This window comes from Dermatophagoides farinae, chromosome 1 (assembly GCF_024713945.1).
Source record: "Dermatophagoides farinae isolate YC_2012a chromosome 1, ASM2471394v1, whole genome shotgun sequence".
NCBI lineage: Eukaryota > Metazoa > Arthropoda > Arachnida > Sarcoptiformes > Pyroglyphidae > Dermatophagoides > Dermatophagoides farinae.
The window spans coordinates 6,211,663-6,233,349 of NC_134677.1; the positions used below are offsets into that span (position 1 = coordinate 6,211,663).

At 33.8% G+C, this 21,687-nt stretch overlaps 1 protein-coding gene across 1 annotated transcript in view; it reads right to left on the minus strand.

Annotated features, from left to right (window-relative positions):
* The window catches only part of LOC124492872 (uncharacterized), a 36,638-nt gene that overhangs the window by 1,259 nt on the left and 13,692 nt on the right, over nucleotides 1-21,687 (minus strand). Inside the window, exons 2-8 of the mRNA XM_047055878.2 lie at nucleotides 17,288-18,082; nucleotides 13,129-13,421; nucleotides 12,892-13,040; nucleotides 12,595-12,801; nucleotides 2,795-12,491; nucleotides 257-2,736; nucleotides 54-197 (exon numbers count right to left, since the gene is read on the minus strand). Coding sequence (XP_046911834.1) covers nucleotides 54-197; nucleotides 257-2,736; nucleotides 2,795-12,491; nucleotides 12,595-12,801; nucleotides 12,892-13,040; nucleotides 13,129-13,421; nucleotides 17,288-18,082 — 13,765 coding nt within the window. The remainder of the gene's footprint in view (nucleotides 1-53; nucleotides 198-256; nucleotides 2,737-2,794; nucleotides 12,492-12,594; nucleotides 12,802-12,891; nucleotides 13,041-13,128; nucleotides 13,422-17,287; nucleotides 18,083-21,687) is intronic.

A 21,687-nucleotide genomic window follows, 5' to 3' on the forward strand; every position in this document is an offset into this window, starting at 1 on the left:
AAAGAAAACTATAATTGATGGCTATTCACTTAAAATAATCGCCAATAACTTACAGCTGAATCATTAACAATTCCGGCAGCCAATTTGCTTTGTAAATAGGTAATAAAATATTTTCGTAGATTATTACTTTGTGTTAATACGTCCACCTGATCACGACCACATGGCAGAGCCAATAAAATGCAGCATTCGTCTTTGGACTGAATGAAATAAAAGAAAGAATTAGATTCAAATAAAAAAAATTAATAAAGTATTTTACCTGTATTTTATTCTCTAGGGATTGCAATTGACTTGGTTCAAATCGCATACGCTGAGTGATTCTCAATGAAGCAGAATTACTTTCATGGAATGGAAGTGCTTGTACGGCAACGTTTCGATTTCCGCAAACATAATGCATCTGAACAGCAGCCTGTTCGTTTTTAAGTGTCAATAAACCTTGCCATAGCATTGGATGTCTTTGCAGAATAACATGTTGTGGAGTGTTGCTGCTGTTGCTTGGACAATTAGGGCTGTTTTGCGGTACAATGTGAGATGGTGTTGCCGAATTTGTAACTGGTGGAGGCGTTATTTGAGATGGTTCAACATTCGATGTTCGTTTGTTCATCAAAGTGGCCTGTTCAACGGAACACCCAGAAGATGGTCTACTAAGTGGTTGTGGCAGATTTGGAGATGCTACACGTTGATATGACATATTCAATGGCGGACTTGCACTTCGAACTGTTTCTTTGCTCGAACCAAATTGATTGGAAATTTGGTTACGGAGAATTTCAGCGTTCAATTCCGGAGGCATTTCTTTACGATAAGCTGGCGAATGTGCTGGCGATGGTAAAGGTCTTTGATTGGATGGATATATTGCCGTATCTTGTACAGTTATCGATGGTTTACTAGATGGTCGTTTTTGTTCAAGAGATGGTGATTGAGATTGTAACTGTTTTGAAATTTCTGTGTTATTTGGTACGCCACCATAATTCAACGATGGCATCGAAAAATTACGACCTTGACCATTAAGTCCATATTGTAAATATGTTGGCGAGTCATGAGGAGGAATCAGCTGACTAAAGTGGCGTAAATTGGGATTCATAGAAAAATTTCGTTGAGCTGTTGAACCAAGACTGGCCATGTCAAACGAGAAAGGCTGTTGTTCTTGGCCAGGATGTTCAATGAATGGAGGTCGAATCAATCCTTCTTTTTGTTGCGGTTTAGATTTTGTTTGTTGCGCTTGTTGTTCGACTTGTTCTGGATTGATACCTTGTGAGAGGAACGCAGGTCCAGGATATATGAAACGATGGGCAGTCAAAGGTATGCCTCTGATTCCTTGTGGAAAACTGGACCAAATTAATGGATTGTGCATGGCCATTTCATATTCATACAAATTGGCAGAGGATACTGGTGGAGGTCTAATCTGTGACATGGATGCAGCAAAAGCTGGATTTGGCATAGGATGATTAGTAGCCTGTGTACTTGGTGGTAAATCGTTATTATTCAATGACGAGGTCATAAATTCAGAAATCGAATCTGATTTCTGATTCGTAGATCTATTGTTATTGTTGTTAGGAATTATTTGTTGTTGATGTTTTTGTAATGAGCTAAGATAATCTTTTTGCTGTTGAGATTGAATATTGAATACATCGGAACTGATTGTTGATGTCAGATGATGTGGACTGGTAGAAGGCAATAAATTGCCAGGATAAGAAAGATTTAAATCTTGAACTTGAGCATTATTGCTACCAGTCGCTTGAAGGACGGATTTGTTTTGTGTAAAAGTTTTGTTGATAATCGGAACCGATGTATGAGATGATTGGCTACTTTGAATATTCAGATTCTTCATCGAATCAGCCATTGATGGTGGAGTTATTGCTGATGGTGATAATATATGGCACTCATTTTTAATTGGATCGTTTATGACCACCGAAATCGAAGATGATGTTGGAACATTGATAGGAGATTTGGGTCGAATTTCAGCTGCTTGTCCCACTGGATGTTGATATTTAGGCTTAATCATCACTGGTTGAACATTGGGAGTGCTTGTTACCGATTCTGTAACTTTTGATTGCTGCTGCTGTTGTTGATTATTATCATTACCAGACACGATAATAGGAGCTTTAAAATTATCAAACACTAGACCTTTGCCAGTTTTCAATTTTACAGGAGTATATGGCGAATGATGGATACGATCGGAAATATTGGGTATATCTTGTAGATTATAATTAGGCGATGGTGTTGAAGTGATAACTGAAGATGGTGAGTTAGAAACAACCACAGTTGATGAATTAGTTATCACTGGAGAAATATTAGCTGATGTCGATGGAGTAGATAATGGAACAATGATTGTTGTTGTTGTTGCTGTAGTTGTGACAGTTATATCGGGTGTTATTATCTTTTCGACGTTGCCAGTTGATTGGATAACGCTTGTTGATTCGGATTTTTTATTTTCAATGATGGGTGCATTGATTACTAATGGATGATATTCAGGTGTTGATTCGGCAATAGTTGATGTAACAGGATGAGAAATAGATGTCTCGGAATTTCCCAAAGAAATTGGTGTTGAAACGGTGTTGGATTCATCCTGTGATAATTCTTGACATGATGTTGTTAAGGGTTCTTGAACAGTCGATTCATCATCGGCTGAACCAACATCAGGATCCTTTTTAATCACTAAATCGGTAGTTTGTTCTTGTGTTGAAGATGACCCACCTCTAGATCTAGTAATGCGATGGGTACGCAACGTTGCTTTGGATTCTATGTTATTAGAAAAAAATGATTAATAAATTTTCATCATTATAAATAAATAACATACCATCTTGATCATCTGAAGAATCTTGGCTACCAGTAGCATTAGTTGAATGTTGAGCGTCATCGCTTTTACGATATGAACGGGTAACTCTTTTACATGCTCCTTTCTCGGTCGTAGTTTCATTGGATAGTTTGTTAGTCTTCAATGTCACTTCTTCATCTTCGGTATTGATCTTGGTACCTTGAGACATCAGCCTAGCAGATTTTCTTACACCTTTGATTGTTTGAGCATTGTTGTTATTATTTTCACCCGAAACTAAACTACTGGTAACTGCATTAGAACATTCTTCTGATTTGATCTCATCTTTATTTGATTTGCATTCCGGACCACCGATAGCCGAATCTTGTAATCGAATAACCAATTTACCACTTTGATTAACTTCAGAAACATATTCTTTTGAAATAGCACCGCTTGACACAAGCGTACCAGATTGTTGAGATAAGGGGAATTCACTTGTATTTTCTTGCTTAACAGTCAATGTAGGACAGGTATTGTCAGCATTTTCATTTTGATGACGTTTATCCTCTGCCATCGATAACATAAAATGAGGAGGTTTGATATGGTCCAAAGTTAATGGCCCTTGATCTTCATCATCAGTAAATTCAAACACATCATAAGGACTAATCGAAGATTTTGGACGATTAGTATTCGTATTACTGACAGTCAATAATGGTTTCTTGTTGTCATCAGTTTTGATGTTCAATGCGTCAGCGGTGGTATTACCGAAATTCTTTTTCTTTCGGCCTCGTTTTGATTGTTTTTTGACACCATTCTTGGCATCATCTTCATGTTCTTCTTTGTTCGATGGCTGCTCATCCATTGAATAATCGGTATCTTCAAGTTCTTCCAATGTTGTACTGTTAACGGCTGATGCAGCTACAGCGGCGGTACGTACACTTCTCCGAACTGAACTAAAGATATTATAGCCGGTTGTATGTTGCTGTTTACTACGTTTCGTTTGAGATCCTGGTGATATATCCGAAGAATAGGATGTGGCAACAGGAGATTGAGAAGCTGGTGAAAGCAAAGCTGCGTTGGTCACAGACAGATTCGTATTAATAGTTAACGTTGTGGACAATGGGGTCGATTCATTTTGTCCTTGTTCACTTCGTGGAGAATGCAACGATGAATCAGAATTTTTACGATTCTTAGCCTTTCTTCCACGTTTAGGTTTGCTGCATATATTTTCGTTTGAAGTATCAATTTCCAGTTCGTCAAATGTACGTTTGTTATTTTTGTTCAGACAGGATTCATTAATCATGGGAGTATCTTCATTACCGGATGACAAATTCTCTTCTTTTCCAATAAATGGCTTTCTTTCAACATCCATGTTTTGATCGAGACTTGCATCAATTTTATCGATAGCATCTTCAGGATTGACCTCTGATTCTACATTCGAAGTGTCCATGAAAATTGAATCTTTATTGAATTGAACTTCATCTGAAGGTTTGTCAATTGGCTGTTGTTCAATATTCTGATGTTGACCACGTGGAGACATTGAAATATCCAATTTTGTTGTCTCCTTATTGTCGCTGTCCATACTAGTCAATATTGGCATACTTAATTGAATCGTTTTTTGATTTTCCTCAGATTGCTGCGATGATTTAGCAATGTTTTCTTCGTCAACGGTTGATGAACTTTTTGCAAAAATTGTTTCGGAAAACAAATCCTGTGATGGTACATTTGTTAAACATTGTTCAATCTCAATTGTGATGGTGTTTTCGTTGGTATTAAGATCATCAATTATCGACGACGATGAAGATTTTAAATATGCTGTTTTGACTTGATCTGTAGAGAATGAAATGAATTCATTCACATTCGACACTGGTTCAGCATTCATATCATGCTCCTGAATATCCGTTGGTGACATATCGGGAAGATCTTCTTGCAACGATTTATCTAGAACATTTTCATCAACGACCAATTCGTGTTCAACATTATCATCATCATCATTGAACATGATAGCATCATCGCATGTTTCAACAGATAATGTCACTGGTGGAATTACGATAGGTGCACCATCAGGTTTAACGACAACTACTTCTTTCTTGATAGTATCCTGTGCTACAAATTCAATCTCCTGCACAGCTGCTTCAAGTTCTTGATCATCAACGACGACAACATCCGTAACAACAGTTTGATGATCTCCAGTTGTGGTTATGGTGCCGGTAGAATCTGATACTTCCATGACAACAGGTCTATTATCGACAAATTGTTGTAAAACAACTGATTCGTTGTTATTTGGAGAGATGATATTCAAAAAACTTGGAATTGGTAGTTCATGATGAGTATTGTTTGTTTCAATTTCGCCTGATTGAGCGATATTAGGTTCTTCCAAAGCACATGGATCATTCATATCTTGCAACAATGCAGCCACGGCAAGATCATCTTCGATTTTTCGCTGACATTCAATCTCAGAATTGAATTCGGTGGCACATTTATTCTGATCTTCGTTGATGGAAATTTTATTGATATTTTCCACCGCTTCAGCATTACTGAATATGGTCGTGATTTGATTATCATCACATTTAGCAGATACTGGTGATGATGAGCGAAATGATAATTTTTCAATATTTGTTTTATCATGGCTAGTAGTCGTGTCAAAAGGTGGAAATGATAATGAATGATGCATGATGTCAATTTTGCTGTCCACACACTTGGAATTTTCCGTTTCCAATTCTTTTTGTAATTTGAGCGATTGAATGGCCACTTCGTCTTCATAACTATGATGTTTTTGTTCAAATGGGCTTGGTGATTTGGTTGGATAGGAATCATTGCAAATGATTTCAACCGGTTTCACCAATTGTCCCAACGACGACGTTTGTACCGATAACATGATGTTGAATTCATTCGTATGAGATGCGACAGGACTCACTGAATCATGTACCAATGAATCGGATAGACAAGAATCTGATGATGAATTCTCGTTACAATGTCGCAATATTGTTTGACTTTCGTTGATGAGATCTTCATCGATTTTACTATCAATATAAGAACTTTCATCATCAACATGGGAAATTATAATATTCTCCACGTAATGTGATGGCGATGATCTAGGGCTTGAAATTTCGGGAGTTTTAGGCGGTGGAGATGCAATTAAAATGGATGATTTAGATGGATCCAATAAATTACTACCACTATGACATAAATTAACATCTTGGTTTGATGATGGTGGTGATGACATGTGACGAAATAGATTCAATTCATTAAAATGAATAGATGATTTACAGGGATGACGTTGATCATATGATGAATGATTGCTGGTCTTATCGCTGCTATCATTACTGGCTGAATCTTTGCGAACCTTTTCCTTGTCTTTGTTTTTACTGGATTTCTTTTTCTTTTTGTTCACATTTTCTTTCATTGAATCACAATTCGAATCTTCGTATTTACTGATTTTTTGATTCTCGCTCATCATCGAAAACGAACTTTTGTTGCTGATTTTGTTATTCTTTGAAAAACGATCATCTTTCATTTTGCTATTTTCCATCATCATTGCCGCCATCATTTCTTGTTTGATGGACTGTTTGTTGACTTGTTGTTTATCCATTTTGCAAGATGATTTGTTCACACTGTTCATCATCATACGAGCATCTCTTGTTTCGTCTTTGTATTCTTTACAGGATTTGAAAATTTGATGCATGGTTGTTTCCGATTCCGAATCGGTAAGTTTCCATTGATTTCTTGTTCGCTGTTTTTTATTATTGTTTGTATTGATGGTCATGGCGGATGCATCGGATGATTCATTATCATCACTGAATATTTCATGTTTTAGTTTGTTCATTGTCGAAATTCGATTGGAATCCTTTGCAAAACCATCTTTCATTGGTGAACAATGACGTTTCTCTTTCGACGACGATTTTGATTTCTTTTTCTTCTTCTTTTGGCTACTGCTACTGTTATTGGAAAAACATTTCATCATTTTCTGGTGAACAAAATCACTATCATCATCGCTCTTGATAACAAATGTTCGTTTCTCTTTTTCATTGGTCGATTTAATTTTGCCCTCTTGGATCGATGATGTTTCCTTATGTGACGACAAGGATGACTGCTTTTCTTGGATCTTGTTCTTTTTATTGTATTTCGAATGATGATCTTTCAATTTGTTTTGGTTGTCAACCATTTCATGTTTGTCTTTACTATTGTTGTTGTTGTTGTTGTTGTTGGATAGGCCAAATTTTTCTTTGTCTTTGTCCTTTTTTAATTTCTTCCGTTTTTTGGTAAACTTACACAATGTTGATGAATCATCTTCACTTGATTCATCAACATCCGACATTTTATTGTTGTTGGTTCGTGTCGATTTGTTCATTTTATTCTGTTTGAATGATGATGACTTGGTCATTTCTGTAGCAGAAGTGTCTGAAGAATCATCAGTGAAAAATTTGTTCACTTGTTCTCTTTTGATCGATTTCTTCGATTTATTCTCTTTGACATTATTATGATAGGATTCCATCACTTCGGAATCAGAATCCTCATCATCGTTGACCAATAACTTTTTTGATGATTTTTTGCCATGATGCATAGATATTGATACATGTGAGAATGATTCTTCATCATCATCGTCCTCATCGGAAGATGAATCAGATTTGACAATGGCGCGTCGTTTTTTCATCAATTTTTTCTGCTTGAAATTATTTTGATCGAAACTTGAATCAGAATCTTCATCCGAATCTTCAGAACTTTTACTATTCTTATTATGGTGATCATCATCTTTGTTGCGATTATGGCGTTTATCTTTGAGCTGATTTAGTTTTTGCCGTACATTATCAAGATGATCATTGCTGGTCTTGGCCACTTTTAAACTTTGATTCGCACTAGAACGGGCTTTTACTTTATCATACATAGAAAAATAGATTGGTTCATCATCCAATTCAAACAACTTGTTCTTGTTTTCTTTGTTTTTCTCTTTGCTTTCTTTGTGTTTATCTTTCTTTTTCTCTTTGTTATTAGACGATTCTTGAAAATTCTTCATCTTTTCTTTATTCGATTCTCTTCTTTCAGACAATCTAGATTTTTGTTTGTTAGTTTGTTGATCAGTTTGTTTTTGATTTGCCTGTTCTTTGTTGTTGTCTTTCTGTTGATGATGATTGCTCGAATATTCCTTGTCTTTAGTTTTCTTTTTTATCTTCTCTTTATCTTTGTTATTTGACGATAAAATCATTTCACCAGCATTGCTACTTTTTTTGCTACTATTCTTCTCTTTTGAAATAGGTGGACTTGACATTTCGCTTTTTAATTCACGACTTGTCTTATCTTTTTCCATTTGTTGTTGTTGTTTTTTGCCACTCTGTTCATCCTTTGATGGTTCTTTAGTCGAATGATTTGATTTTTGTGATTTGATATGATCTTTTAAAGAATGATGATGACTGGCACCACTACCACCACTACTTTCATTATTATTATTATTATTATGCGAACCAGACGACAATTCTGAAATTTTCCGTTCCATTTCTTTTTTATTGATGTTGGTGATGATATTATTGTTAATGCTGCTGTTTGTATAACAGAAATCATTCTTTGATGATATTTCATACTTTGTTTTCATGTTGTTATGCAAGGATTGATCCGGTACACTGGAGGATTTTGTGAGAGAATGATCTCTTTTGGCTTGGCCTTGATGATCCGGTTTACAAGAATTGTTGTTGTTGTTAGTCAATGAAGATAAAGTTGTTTTGTTATTAATGTTGGACAAACCTCCTACATCCAAGCTTCTACTTGATGAAGATAACATAGATTTGGATATGGAATCAAGTTTATATTTTGCATCGTTTGTAGGTCTATTCACTGAATGATTACTAGAATTATTTGAGGTGGCAGAAGAATCTTTACGATTCGTCGAATTCAGAAGGAACATTGATGGTCGACTGCTGTTGGCTGATGTTGAGGACATGTTAGTAGGTGTGTTCGGTGTCATACTATTGGTTGGTATTGATGATGATCGTGAGAATTGTGGAAACATCGATGATGATGATCTCACTGGTGCCGAACCTGGTGTGGTGGGTGATGAAAGTGAGGTAGAAGTGCCGAGTAAATAATCTTTTTTGATTTGGTTTGTACGCGAAGATTCGGAAATTTTACGCGATATTGAGCTGCTCGAAGTAGGAATTGCATTTGTTGATGATGTAGATGATGAAGATGATGAATGATGATTATGATGTGAGGAATGAAACAATGATGATGATGATGAGGAAGAAACAATAAGCGTAGGTGTGGATGATGAAGAGGTCGAGGTTGTTGGCAAAGGAACAAGCGACATACTTTGAATGATCTTTTCGGTGGGCAAAACAAGCGAACTTGGAATAATAGATGTCGGATTATTCGGAAATTTGGATCGAGATGATGATAGAATTTTATGTGAACCAATCGAATCTAAATCTAATGTTGACACATCTTTTTGCTCATATTTTTCATTTAGATATTCAAGTCGTTTAGAGTCTTGATCAAAGACTGATGATTTCGTTGACAAGATATTCTTGATCATATCAGTCGATTCGTGTTCATTCGAATTACTATTGCTTGAAAGTAAAGCGCTATTCGAATTCGATGATGAAGTTGATTGGCTTTTCTTTTTTATATTATATTTACTATAATCTATGGTCGGTGTCTTTTCACTTTTCATGGTCGGAGTTGTACTGGCCGTACCTGACCAAGCATTGTATTTTTCATCCAATGCTTTGATCTTGTCTTCGATCATCAACGTTCCTAGATCAGAATCTGAAACATCATCCAGATCATTCGAACTCTTGGATTTAGTATTGAAATCAAAGCTATTCGTCTCAGTAGACAAACGATTATCACGTGAAAATCGATTTTTTGGCACAGGAGAAAGATTGCCCAAAGGACTCATGATGCTTGCATTCTTGGGCGATGTACTACTTGTCGATGTTATCGCCGTTGTCGTTGGGGCCGTGTTGGTCAAATTTGGAATGTGGGTTAGATTGGTACCACTAGCTGAATTGCTATTTATTGTTGACAACGATGATGATGTTGAGGATGTAGTAGTACTACTGGTGCTCGTTGTGGTCGTCGTTGAGCTTGTGATCACAATTGATGTGGATATTTGATGTGATTTAAATTGGTCATTGCCTACAGTTGACGATTTCAATTGCTGAGGTATCGCAAATTCAGGCAAAGGTAAATTCCATGGACTACTAGGACCGAATTCCAAATTGGTAATCGTTCGTTGCTGAGATGACAATGTTTCGGATGATTTTGAGTTTTTATTATTGAGATCAGTATCACAATTGGTTCTGGTTACTAGATGAGAGATTTTATTATAACGTGCATTGTGACCAGAGAGACGTCGATCACCAATTGAATGATTGACCATTGGTGATGTAACATCGATGATTCTAAGCGATGCTTGAATTGGACAACCATCCTTGGTCTTTGGTTTTGTTGAATTTGCCGTCGTTAGGCTGCTTGTTGAAAGCCCAATGCCAACATTACAACTCGATGATGATGATGTTGAATTCAATAAATTTCGATTCACTTGAGATTTTGATTGATCTTGTAACAGAGTGAGGACGGCACTGGCCTGTGTCTCACTAAGTTTACCTTCGGCCAAATAATGTTCGAAAATTGGTTTGAGATCTTTGAATGAAGTGTTATTAGCAGCATCATTACAATTCGGTAATTGATTTGTATTGTTGGACAAACTGCTATTACTTGGCCGACGTTTCACAGTTAAGCCAGTCGACGAATTGTCTAACAAGTTGGTTGATTCACGAGATTTCTGAGGATGTAATTTTGAATCACTTGATGAATCAAGACTTTTAGATGAGGTAATTCGTTGTTCAACATTGGCCTTGGTCACCGAAGAATTGGTCACAGCATTAGATGTAGATAAACCAGAACTGTGAATTGATGAAACACTGTTATTAGTGGGGGCAGTCACGGTGGATGAGCTGTTTGTTGCTGCTGCTGGTGGTTGCTCAACACAAGCTAACAGTCGTTTTCTCCTTTCCAGGTGACCAGGAAGGTCAGATGAATTTTCGTCTACCGAATCGCCAAGTGAGCTATATATCGTTTTTCTTTTGATTGAATCATTACGATTCTGATATGCCAACGTCGTAGAAGTTATTGAATTCGTCCTGTGATGTGATTCACGGAACCGATCACGAAAATAATCACGGCTTAGATCTCGATGAGAGCTGTTATTGAGTAAAGAGAAATTCGAATCACTAACATCTGAAACTGAATCGGATCTAGCACGTTGTAAAAGATCCGTTGTGGATATAGAATTCTGATGATCACGATGACAACCATTATTATCTTCTGTCGATTTTCTCCTCCACGACTGTGACTGATGATCAATATTGGCATCATTCAGAGATGAATGTGTTTGACGATCACTTTCGTGATATGATGATGATGATGAATAAGGATTCGCTCTAGGACTAGTTGATGGACTGACGCTGGAAGTTCGCTCTTGATAATGACTACTCGACTTGGCTTCACGGATTGGACTTCGACTGTTGCTGCTCGTACTGCTGCTGCTACTACTACTAAGGCCCGTTTTCCGATATTGAGATACATGTGATGAAGGTGACACATCCCGACAATTTTTATTGTAAATCTTTGATGAAGAATGAACAGCTCGCCTTAAGCTGCTGCTGTGACCATCATCATGTGACGATGATTTGATTTCATCATTTTGAGTTGAACCACGATTGGACCGGTGAAAAACATCGGAATCCAATTTGGATGAATTGCTGTATGATGAACCATATGGACTTGAATCACGACGAATTTTGGGACTGGCGTCTGATAGGAAATTTTCGGACATATAATGAGACCGAGATGATGAATAACGAGAATCTCGTTTCGAACTTGAGCTGAGATGCGATTCATCGTCAACATCATCGACATCATCTGCAGGCGATTCATATCGATTATATGATGGTCTTGACGATGATCTACATGAATTGGACGAATCGTGATGATATTCATATTTAGATGATATTCGATTGGTGCTACCACCGTGTAGTGATGACTGAGTTATTGATGAATGACGAGAATTGAATGAGTTGGAGAATGGTGTCAAGTTGTCCGTTGGTGATGATGGAGATTGTGAACGTTGTCGCATCGATGAATACGAGGAACTGACGCTATTATTATTGGATCTCACTTGACATAATGATGAAGATGAAGACCTTGATGATGACGACTGGTGGTGATGATGTAAAGAGGTATTACGGTTACGATCATATGACCGTTCGTCATAATCAACGGAATTGGCACTCATCCATGATCCGGATCTACTACGACCATGACTATTGGTTTCATTCGGTTTTGCAATCTTATGTTCCATAAAATATGTTTGAAAATCACGACTGGCCAATTCAACCTCTACTCTTCTACCGTTGATCATTTTTGCTTTCAAATCATCCACAGCTTTATTCGCTTCATCTCGGGTTTCGAAAAAACATAACGCTGTTTTTTGTTCATGATCATGGACCATTTTTTTCACTTGGCCATATTTATTCAAATACTTTTCTATGGCTTTCAGATCACAGAAAATTTCCTTGTAGTTTCCGATACATATACAACTGGAATGGAAACTTTTTCCATAGCCAAGTTTTAGTCTTGTTGAACCCATGAATTCGTTGTCGTATTTTCTAATTGCTTTCACTACTGATGGAATATCGCTATATCTTATAAAGGCATATGGTTGATTTTGTTTCTTTATTTCAATATCCTGGTTGCAAAACAAAAAAAAAACAAATTAATCATGAACATATATTTGTTATATATTACTATTATAATAATCAATTTAAATTTCATTTTTTTCGAAAACTTACAAGTATTTGACCGAATTGACTGAATCGACTGGACAGGTCGTCTTCGGTAACTTCTTTATCAAGATTTCCAACAAATAAGGTTCGGGTAGCTCGTGGATGACAAAAATTCTCATAATCTTGATCGGGATCATTCGATTTACAATCATCGATTATTTCTGGGTAATCACAAAGCGTTATCTCCACTCTACTGCCCAAAAATTGCTTGTCCTAGAAAAAAATAATCATTATCATTATTAGTAATTAAGATCAATGCAATAAAAGGATGATGATGATAATAATTGTAACTCTTCTACTTACGTTTGATTCTTTTACTGCTCTTTCAGCTTCTTCGGGCTTACTAAAAACAACAACAGCGAAACGATCAAAACCTTGACCACGAATAAAGGTATTTACAATTTTCCCATGTCTTTTGAATTCGTAAAAAAGACTATCTTTAATATTCGAATCTTTATTTGGGAAAGAGAAGGAAATATAAAAATTTCGATCATTATATAATGATTGACAAAAACATAAATGATAATAAATTCCACTAACCAGTTAAACGATGAGATAATTTTCGAACACAGATTGCCGTGGTAGTTTGCCTTAAATCTTCACGATCATTCGATGATGCAATCGACAAGCGATCATCTTGAGGAGAAGATACACCGGGAAAATTTTGATGACCTCCGACCGATGATGATGATGATGATGAACCACCTGAAGCAACACCACCAGAACCACCACCAACACAACTATGATGATGAGTCGATGAAGCTTGCACTGAAGTATTATTATTATTATTGATGTTGTTAGTTTCGTGAGACAATGTTGAATTTGAATTATACCTTTTCAAATGTTGGAAAAAATTTTAAAATAAGAAAATTAGTTTGAAAAGTAAATGATTTGCAACTATGTTAAAAAATAAAAAGGGTTTGAAATCATATGCTGTTTTCATGAATATTTATTGCATAAAGAAGCGAAAAAAAATTTGTTTATCGTTATAAATTGGATTGAGTATTAATCTTTACGAATGATGATTTTGTTGTTGTGGCTCATGTTTAACTTGTCCATACACTGTGTATATACTGTTATATATCGTTGAATATACGTTTCAATAATCTTGTTACTCAGTGTGAATATACTTACAACGTATGAAAGAACACATGCACATATGTATCCAAAGGATCTATACGTTAATTTAAGTGTTGTATATATTCTTGATCGAATGAATAGTATGGCATTAATAATGTGACCATATACTTTCTCTAATACTCTAATACACACACACACACACACAAACGGACAAACGTTTATGGCTATATGAACACGATTTTCGAATCTGTTGTCCTTCAATATACTAATAATATAAAAAAATAATTCTTGGAAAATGCGAGACCATCTGAAAGGAAAAGAAGAAAAAAAAAATAACGACGGGACTTTTTGTTATTGTTGTTGCTAAACATATTCCAAACACACATGGACTGACATAGACAACATTTGTGTGTTTATTTTTTATGGTCCCTTAAAAAAAGTGATGGCCTTGATTCTATAAGTTTTTTTATTTTTGTATAACATGCATGTGCATGTGATTTACCCGCCAAAAGCAATTTTTTTCTGGCTGAATATACCAAACACACACACAAATATATATATGGAGAAGAAATGTTATTCCGAAAAAAATGGAACCAAACAATTTAGAATCGCGAGGAAAAAAGAGAATAGAATTTCAATCTTCAAGAAAAAACAATTTATGCTCCTGTGTGTGTGGTGTGTGAATGGCTTTCATTTAAATTGTCATTTTGAATGAAAATATGAACCCATATTTAACCGTAAAATGAATGAATGAAAATTGATAATTCTTCAGTTCTATGACCATATAAAATTTCATTATTATTATAAATATACCAACACAATTTAATTCAATTTTCTCTCCGTTATTTTTGATTCGGTGTTATTATAACAATAGAACACAGGAAGAGATTTTAGAAACGTTTAACAATGACAACAACAACAACAAAAGAATTACTCTAGGCTTGCATCATGTTCATCGGCCCAATTATTCTGAAATTTATAGTGTGGGCGAAGTTTTTTATTTTCTTCTTGGTTGACAATTCTTTGGAAAAAAACAGTACTCATTTTTTTTCCTGTTCCCCCATATATTTACAGTCGCGTATGTGTATGATAGATCAGAATAGGTAAAGAGTGAGAAATCATTTTTTCTATATATAAAAATACAACAAGTGCCAATCATATTCAACCGGAAAAAAATCGAATATGACCGATTATCAAAAAAAATTCGAAAATATCTCTCTACAACAACAACTAGATTGTCACCTATTATTATTGTTATTATTATTATCATCAAAGCAGTCAAATTGAATCGTTGAATTAATCTATGTTTGATTAGAGAAAAGAAAAAAGGGTCCACAGGGTGTGGTCTTAGTATATTTGATATATATTTTATATTCAACATAAACTAAATCATTTTTTCTCTTTGGATGATAGTCCAATCATGAGGATCATTGTGTGTATGTGTGTGTGTGTGTTCGGAAGAGATGTTTGACCGCTTTTAGTTGGTGTTGTGGTTGTTATTATTGATGGAACCAATTATCAGACAAAACGAACCAAACTGAAATTCGGAACTAACGAAATTTTTTTTTGTTGTTGCAGGGGTACCAACACCCTTACTTGTACGAGTGATTTCTATTGATTCATTCTACGACATGATTCATTTCAGTCGTTATCGAAATTGATTTTCGTTTTTTTTTGTATTTTTTTGTGTTGTGTGTATGTTTTTTTACTCATTATAAACTGAAAAAACCACTAACATAATGACTATTTTTTTTATGTTCGTTGAAGCTTTCAGCCAATCATCAAATCTGATCAAAAAGCAGAAGAATAAATTGTTAGGGTATTCTGGAACAATGCCATTCTTCATTCATTCCTAATCATTATCATCAAGTAGCAGAAAAAAATGAAAGAAATGATTCATGAATGCATTTTTGGCTCAGGAAAAAACAGACAACGAAAAAAACAGCAAACAATGACAATCAAAACAATTAAAATATTGCAAAGATATGAGAGATTGTTTTAAATCATTCATTTATTTTTTTTTCGAGTATTTTTTTTTTTTTTGAATGTCAAACCGACAAAACATTACGATGAATGATAATGACCACAAGTAGCAAATACAAGGAAAAACACACACACACACACACACACGTCACTTATTATGTTTGCGTTCCAAATGGATTCACATTTGCTATAAGAGTTTTTTTTTACATTGCGAAATAGAGAGAAAAAAAATGATCCGTAGATTGCAACTGGACGCAGGTGAAATTTAAATTTGTCATCATTAATGTTGTTTATGCTGCTGTTTATGGAACATATATATATGTTATTGTTCTCTCATCATTTTTTTCCTTGCAATCTAAAAAAGTTCCAATGTTTTCATAGAGCAAAAACAAATGGCATTCTTGAATCTATGTTTGCTTTCTCTCTCTCTCTTTTTATATATTTAACTCAATTCATTTTCAATGAGAGTATAACTCTTGTAAGGTTGTAAGTTGTTAGACACAATGAAGAGAAAAATAAATTTTAAGGATTCTTAAACGTTTTTTTTTTTGGATTCATTTCGGTAACTGACTATTATTACTGTCGTTGTTATTGTTGTTGATGAGAGGAAAATATCTGGGTCAAGTCGAATCTCTCACTGTTATTTTGCGAATAAGGCACACACTAAGAGATCTACAGAGATGACTGCTTCCTCATTCTAAGTTAGAGAGCAAAAGAGAAATAGACGCCATTTCATTTTGAATTTCTTTAAGTTTTGTAAAAAAAAAATCATTCTATACAATGTCCATAACTTGCAGCACGTTTTTTTTCTGAAGGAAAAACATTGAACTCTTCAAAGTTTTTCTTTAATTCATTGAGTTTCTCTATATATCCAAATTTAAAAGATTTTTTGCATATGTATGAATGTGTACTATTATTATTTCACTCTCACAAGATTGGTTTTTCAGTGATCTTTTTTTTTACTATACACAGAGCAAATAATTTTTTCTTTTGAAGACATAAAAAATAAAAGAAGAACTCAATACAAACAACAACAATCCATATTTGCACATGGCAAGACCAATTTGAAAAACGGTGGAAAAAAATCTAAAACTGATCCAATATAACGAAGAGAAATGAAAATTGCGTGTGTGTGTGTGTGTGTGCAGTTTATGGAACCGACAAATGACAAAGTGTATAGATTATTGTTGCGTAAATGTTGTTCTCTTTTTTCTCTGTTATCGACAAAAAGTGACATCCTATTCATTAAGTTGTTTGTGATATTTAATTGTCTAAAAAAAAAATTTAACTAGTTCAATTTGTCTCTTTTATGAATGAAATTGTCTACGACGAAATAAGACCAACATCAGCATCGTAGTCGTCATAGATTCAACAAAAAGAAAAATCAAGCCAAATGATTAGTTGTAAGCATGTGTGAATTTATGTATTTCAACGGTCAACAACGTGCAGATGACTTGTATAATTTATAGAGATATTTTTTTAATGCATGAAAAAAGAATCTAAACATGATGATAATTATATTCTTAAATTTTATAAATAATCAAGTATTCAATTCAATGAATGAAACGATATAAATACTCAAGATAGTTTATGTGTTGTTTTTATAAATGAGTGTGATTGAAAAATGATATCTTACCTGCTTGGCGTATGCCTTCCATATAGTGAAGCATTCGAAGACAATGGTGTGGTGGCTGATATTGATGAGGAAGAGGTGGAAGATGAAGATGCGGCAGCGACAGCAGATGTTGCGGAAGATGTTGCCGATGTCGTACTACTAACAGTGCCCGATGATGTTGCAGCAGCTGTTTGATGCGATACGTTCGTTGCCGTTGACGATAATATTGACGGTCCGGTAGTGTTGTTGTTGTTGTTGTTGTTCGAAGATGACGAACATGATGATGTGGATGAAGATGCTGGTGCGACAGTCGACGACGATGATGCCGCTACGGCTGTCGATAATGATAATGATGATGTAGACGAAACTGCCGCTGAACCCGAAGAGGAAGATGTGGATGATGAGGCAGCATTGATGACCGTTGAAGCATTATTGGTACTACTATTCGTGTTGATAGTCGTAATCGTTCCACTATGTAACGATTTTGATGACAAATGATCATTATTATGGTGTTGATGGATATGCCTATGTGGCTCATAATAATCCGTTTTAAGAGTACGTTCTTCTATCTTATTCTCTGAGCTATGTGCTTTGGCTGCCGATTTTATATCAATGAATGCAACAGTGGCACTGACGCTATTACAAACCATACTTCCATTAATAGTACAATTCGGTCCATTTGTTGTCGTCGTTGTGCCATTACTATTATTATTATTATTATTATTATTACTATTGTTGTTGCTGCTTTCCGTAGTTAACGATCCGGATGTAGAATTTGATTTGGGAAAGATTCGCACACTCTGTACTTTTCCGTACCTATATAATAAATGAAAAAAAAATACAAGATTATTACATTTGAATTGATTCACAAACAACTGGTCAGTATCTTAATATTTAACTGATAAAAAAAAAAGAAATAAGAATGTATATCAAACAATGTTATAACATCAATATCTTATAATAAATTAATCAATCACTAATATAAGAAAAAAAGTTTACGTAGATTCTCCAGAGTAACAAACCGATTGATGATTAATGAAAAAATGAATAAAAGAGGAAAAACACGATACAATTCCAATTTCTAATTTATGTTCATCAATATATGTCCAAATGTATATGTGTGTATTTGTAGATTCTTTGTTGATTCTAATCAAAGAATTCTACGTTTCTTCATATACTTTTTTCTCAATTGTTTTCTATTTGTCAGAGGTTGGAACTTTGTTTTTGTCATCATCATAGTCTTTGTGTATGATTCAAAACAAATACGAAGTAAATTCGAGATTCTTTTCAATTCCAAATTTAGAAGAAGCCTTATCGGATTGTTCAATCGTCCTAAAACCAATATCATGTATATATAGAATGAATGTACGAAGGAAAAAAGGCAACTAACTTGAATTGAATTGAATTGAATCAGAAACGATCAAAAAGTTGTATTGTATTATTTTACACTATAGAAAAGGAAGAGGAAAAAAGAATTTCCAATGTGATTGTCGTCATTCGAAGAAAATAATCAATTGAACAATCTAATTGAATAAAACTCCTCAATCATCATCATCATTACTAGAATAGTCTAAACTAATACAAACACACAAACAAATACAGCATATAAAATGGATAAAATGATCAAATCATAGAAAAAAAAGAGGAAAAAAAATGATGGACAATAATGTCAAGTGTGGAAGGAATCCATTTTGTTAGATCATGATGATGAAGAAGATGACAAAGATGAAGAGTATCTAATAACAAGTAATTCCATTCGAAATCGGGTCGATTAAAGCGTATGAATTTTGTATAAAAGAGAAGTGCAATAAAAAATATCTATACAAATGGAACGATCAACGAAACCAAAAAAAAAAAAAAAAAAACAATCTAGAATACGAATAATAAAATGATGGTAAATTTAGTGAAAAAATTTTGGGTAAAAGAAACGCGGCGACGATATAAAATGTGTATTGAATGTCGAAGAACAATTTTCAATTGAATACTAAATGAAAAATCGATAAGATTGTCGCCCACTTTTATTCGATGTTCGATATATTTTTTTTCATGAAAAAACACACAGACAAACAACACATAGTACTTTGACCACATTGATGTAACTAAACATAGTAAACAAGAAAATGAAAATCAATTTCAAAGAGGAAATACAACAACAACTACAACAGCAACAAAAGCTGATTCAGTGAAAAAATTTTATAAAAAGGAAATGAATAACATGGATGTGTGTGGCACATCAACACAAGTCAATTTTCAAGGACAAGAATTTTTCTATAGTTGAAATTTATTAATTTTTTTTCAAAATTCTTCACCATCATCATCAATGATATTATGGTGGATTTTTCATTTCATGTTTCCTAAAGCAAAAGAAGAAAAAAAAATGGAGGGAAAAAACCAAACAACTAACCAATCATCAAGTGGACTAATCATCAATCTAATCACATGCGATAGCAAAAGACGTTTTTTTTTCTCTCTATAGCTAAATGTGTTTAATTTTTGAAAAAAAAGTTGTAGTGAATATAAACAACACACACACACATAAATAAACCACAAACAAAGTTTGATGATGGAAATATTCGAAATGTAATAAACTTAATTGTTGTTTGTTATTGTGTACAAGCAAAAGAAGATAAAGTATGTGTGATCGGTATTTTTTTCCATACAAATTTTGTCTTCAGCATCATCTTATTTAATGATTATCGACAATTGAATTTTTTTTTGGTTTTTTTTTGTACCTGAAACAGAGGGAGAGAGAGAAAGCGAAAAAAATGACAAATATGAAAAAAAACCGTTAGAGATCAATGTCATCATAGCAAATGATGACAACAGCATAAGAAGTATAAAATTTATATATCGTCAGATATATAAATACAGAAAAAAGCCCCATCAAAAAAAAAACAACAACAATTACAACGACAACGACGACGTCAAAAAGCGACGATAAAAGTGTCCAGAAACGTACGTGAAAAGGATACCAAATAGTTTTTTTTTATCAAGCTGCTGCTAATCATCATAATCATGTTGATCCCATCTCCTTTTGGGTACACAAAACAAGTTTTACAATACAACAGTTCAATATGACGATTTCAATATCAATTGATATTGATTTTTATTCTTTGCTATTTACTGCGCTATTGTTATTTTTTAGAGTAAAAAAATTCAAGGATACATAAAAAAATTAACCAAGGGCGTAGCAAAAAAAAATCTTGAATTAACATGAAATGGATATAGTGAATGAATGAAAAAGGAAAAACAAAACAAAACAAAAGAGACCAAAAAAAAAAAAAATTTACAAGTGTTCCAAGAATCGTTAATTTCATCTCTAGAATAAATTGTGAAGAAATATAATTTTTCATTGTGGAAAAAAAAGATTTGGCATGTGTGTGTGTGTTTGTCAATGAATATATGAAGAGTATAGAATAGAAATTCTAGATGGTTTTCTATAAAAGTTTACAATTACTAGAAATTCATCATCATATTACAACATCATACAGAGAAGGCAATCCCAAATGAAAAACTCGTTTCAAGAGTTTCTGCTTGAAAAAAAATGAAATTCTACAGCATGCAATAGAAAAAACGTCATTCTATAAATAAAAAGTTATTTGTCGAATATGAATTTCATCAATTTCACTGTGGTAAACTCCACTCGATTAGTATTCATTTTTTATTCATATTTTAAAAAAAGGATTGAAATGATGAAGAAAAACCACAAAGTAATCATCATTAAAAAAAAAAAATAGTCAAATCAAAATTTTATTTGAAACAAAGAGTAATTTGTTGGAAATGATAAAAAAAAAATTCTACAATTTGAAGTATAATAAAATATATTAGAATTAGCTTGATAGGAAGTGTGTTTTATAATTGTAACATTTAAAAATTTTGAACATATACACATATGAATGAACAATTTTCACCATAATATTTATTCTCAATGAGTCAATAATGAATGAAAATGATACCAAATTTTTTTTTTGTAACTCATGCAATCATGATCCAGCGTATGTCATGTACAAGTAATATTAATTTTGACGTTGATTCTCAAATGTATAGTAATTTCTTTTTTTTAGAAATATTATGACTATAATCATTTTCATGAAAGAATCAAATATTGGCTTGTAATATATATATAGTTGTTTGATTGGTGGTATGGGTGGTTTTGAGGGTTATGGAAAGAAATTTTTTTTTTTTAAACGAAAAGATAAATGCCAGAATATATTTGGAACAATCATAATGAGTAACAAGAATCAACGATAGTGAATAGAACAATAATTTTTTTTCTAGGCTAATGAAGAGAACGTTTTTTAGATCCAAGATGGTGTCGGGTAAACTCAGCGAACGTGAGTAAATGAGATATATACAGAATGTAAAGAATGAGAGCAATAAAAAAAGAAAGTATTATTTGTCAGAAAAAAATGCCAGATGAT